This window comes from Malurus melanocephalus, unplaced genomic scaffold, assembly GCF_030028575.1.
Source record: "Malurus melanocephalus ecotype Western Australia unplaced genomic scaffold, MMel_1.1 scaffold_171, whole genome shotgun sequence".
Lineage (NCBI taxonomy): Eukaryota > Metazoa > Chordata > Aves > Passeriformes > Maluridae > Malurus > Malurus melanocephalus.
The window spans coordinates 1,448,512-1,450,335 of NW_026623403.1; the positions used below are offsets into that span (position 1 = coordinate 1,448,512).

The 1,824-nt window shown below is 57.2% G+C and overlaps 1 protein-coding gene across 1 annotated transcript in view; it reads right to left on the reverse strand.

Moving 5' to 3' along the window:
* BAALC (BAALC binder of MAP3K1 and KLF4) overlaps nucleotides 1-236 on the reverse strand; it is a 23,839-nt gene extending 23,603 nt beyond the window's left edge. Inside the window, exon 1 of the mRNA XM_057372459.1 lies at nucleotides 41-236. Coding sequence (XP_057228442.1) covers nucleotides 41-206 — 166 coding nt within the window. The 5' untranslated portion in view covers nucleotides 207-236. The remainder of the gene's footprint in view (nucleotides 1-40) is intronic.
* Nucleotides 237-1,824: the final 1,588 nt, after the last annotated feature.

The following is a 1,824-nucleotide window of genomic DNA, read 5'->3' on the forward strand; positions in this document are numbered from 1 at the left end:
TTCCCCTCCCCGCGGTGCCCGCCCGCTCTCCCGCACTCACCGGGGCGCGGGCCGCCCTGCTCCCGGCCGGGGCCCTCGGCGCTGCCGCCCTCCTGCGGCGGGCTCTCGATGTCCGTGTTGGTCAGCCAGGTGGTCTCGGTCTCCCGCGTCCAGCTCTCGTAGTAGCGGGGCTCGATAGCGTCGGCCCGGCTGCCCCCGCAGCCCATGGCGACGCCCCGCTCAGTCACCGCCGCCGCCCGGGCACCATCGCCCCGCGGCCGCCCCGCCGGCCCCGCTCACGCCCTCAGCCCTATCCCAGCTCGTCCGGCTCTTCCCGGCTCCGGGCGCCCCTCTACCCCTTCCCCCCGGCTTTATTATCTCGGCTGTCCCCCCTCCCTCCTGGCTGTCCCCTCCCCTTCTCCTCCCGCAGCCCCCTTTCCTCCCCTCCCGCTTCTGTCCGCTCTCCCATCCCAGCGCCTCCCGGCTCGTCCCCGATCTTTCCCGTGCCGGGTGTCTCCCAGAAGCGGGGGCTGCTGTCCCCGCCGCGGCGCTGSCTCTGCCCCTCCGAGCCCCTCCGGCTGCCCGCGGCCGGGGACAGGCACACGCCGCGGGCGGGCAGGAGCTCTCTCCTCCTCAGGACCTGGACGGACGGGATTTACACGAACATGTCAGCGTACCACAGCTAGCAGGGCACAGCAATCCCCCCGGCCTGCTATCGCACCCAGCTCAAGCGCCCTGAGTGGGCTTGTGCTCCGTCTCACTCAGCGATCCGCCCCTTCCCTGTTTTAGCCCTGCTTCCACTTTTGGCGTTGCAGTTTGCTGCTSTATAATTGGGAACCGAAGGTGCAATACTGAGTGCACAACTCCAGAGATACTTGCAGTCTTTCTTCTTGAATACTTTGGGAAACCAAGGACACGAGACTCTTGCAAAACAGACTATAATTTAGGCTTATGCTCAGGTAATCTAAGTGCAGAGATTCTGCACTGAGTCGTATTGAYGGTGGTTGCAGTTTGTACTGCAAGAGCTGCTTCACAAGGTCTCTGTCAGAGTTGGAGCCAGCCCCATGAGCACTAGGCACAGTGGGTTCATATCATGAGAGGGAGACTTTATCCCAGATCAATGTCTCCTGGAATCATTTTGCAGTAGAGCAGCAGGAATGACTCTTTCCCCTAAGACAACTTACAAAGCAATACAGGATTYGTGTTGTGCACTTCATGCCATTACACAGGACGCCTGTTGGCTAAAAATGATACATCCATTGAAATCCAAAATCAAGCTGTCAGGAGCTGCAAGGAGGAACACAAGCTCTCTGGAGTAAAAGCTCTTGTCCATAAAGGYTGGCACAAGATCTTTACGAGGATCCCACAGGCCCAAGCTTTGCATCCCAGGCAGTAAGGTCCCGTGTTCTGGTTCTGAAGGCATTCTGTCCAAGTTGACGAATCACCCTTTATGCTTCCTGAAACAGATGACCACTGAGAKGTTTAGAAGCATCTTCCCAGCCAAATACTGTCTCACAGCAATCTTAATTTTTGACTGAGATCTGCTGAGATCCGTTACCCATATGGGTGCTGCCACCAGGTCTTGTTCCCGTACTTGTGCTACCAAGGTCCCTGGGTGGGAGTGGCAGTGATCTGAGTGACCTTTTCATCACTGTGATAATGTTCTGGTAAATTCAAAACACTTTACTTTTATAGAAAGAGTTACAAAAGAGAATATATTTTGATCAGACTGGCCTCACCCCAGCAAATAGCTCCCAGGACAATGGGATATAGTGGTATCTGAAGACAATAAAGAAACCCAACACACATCCCACTTCCCAGGAGTTGTGTGTGCCCTGGCTGGGC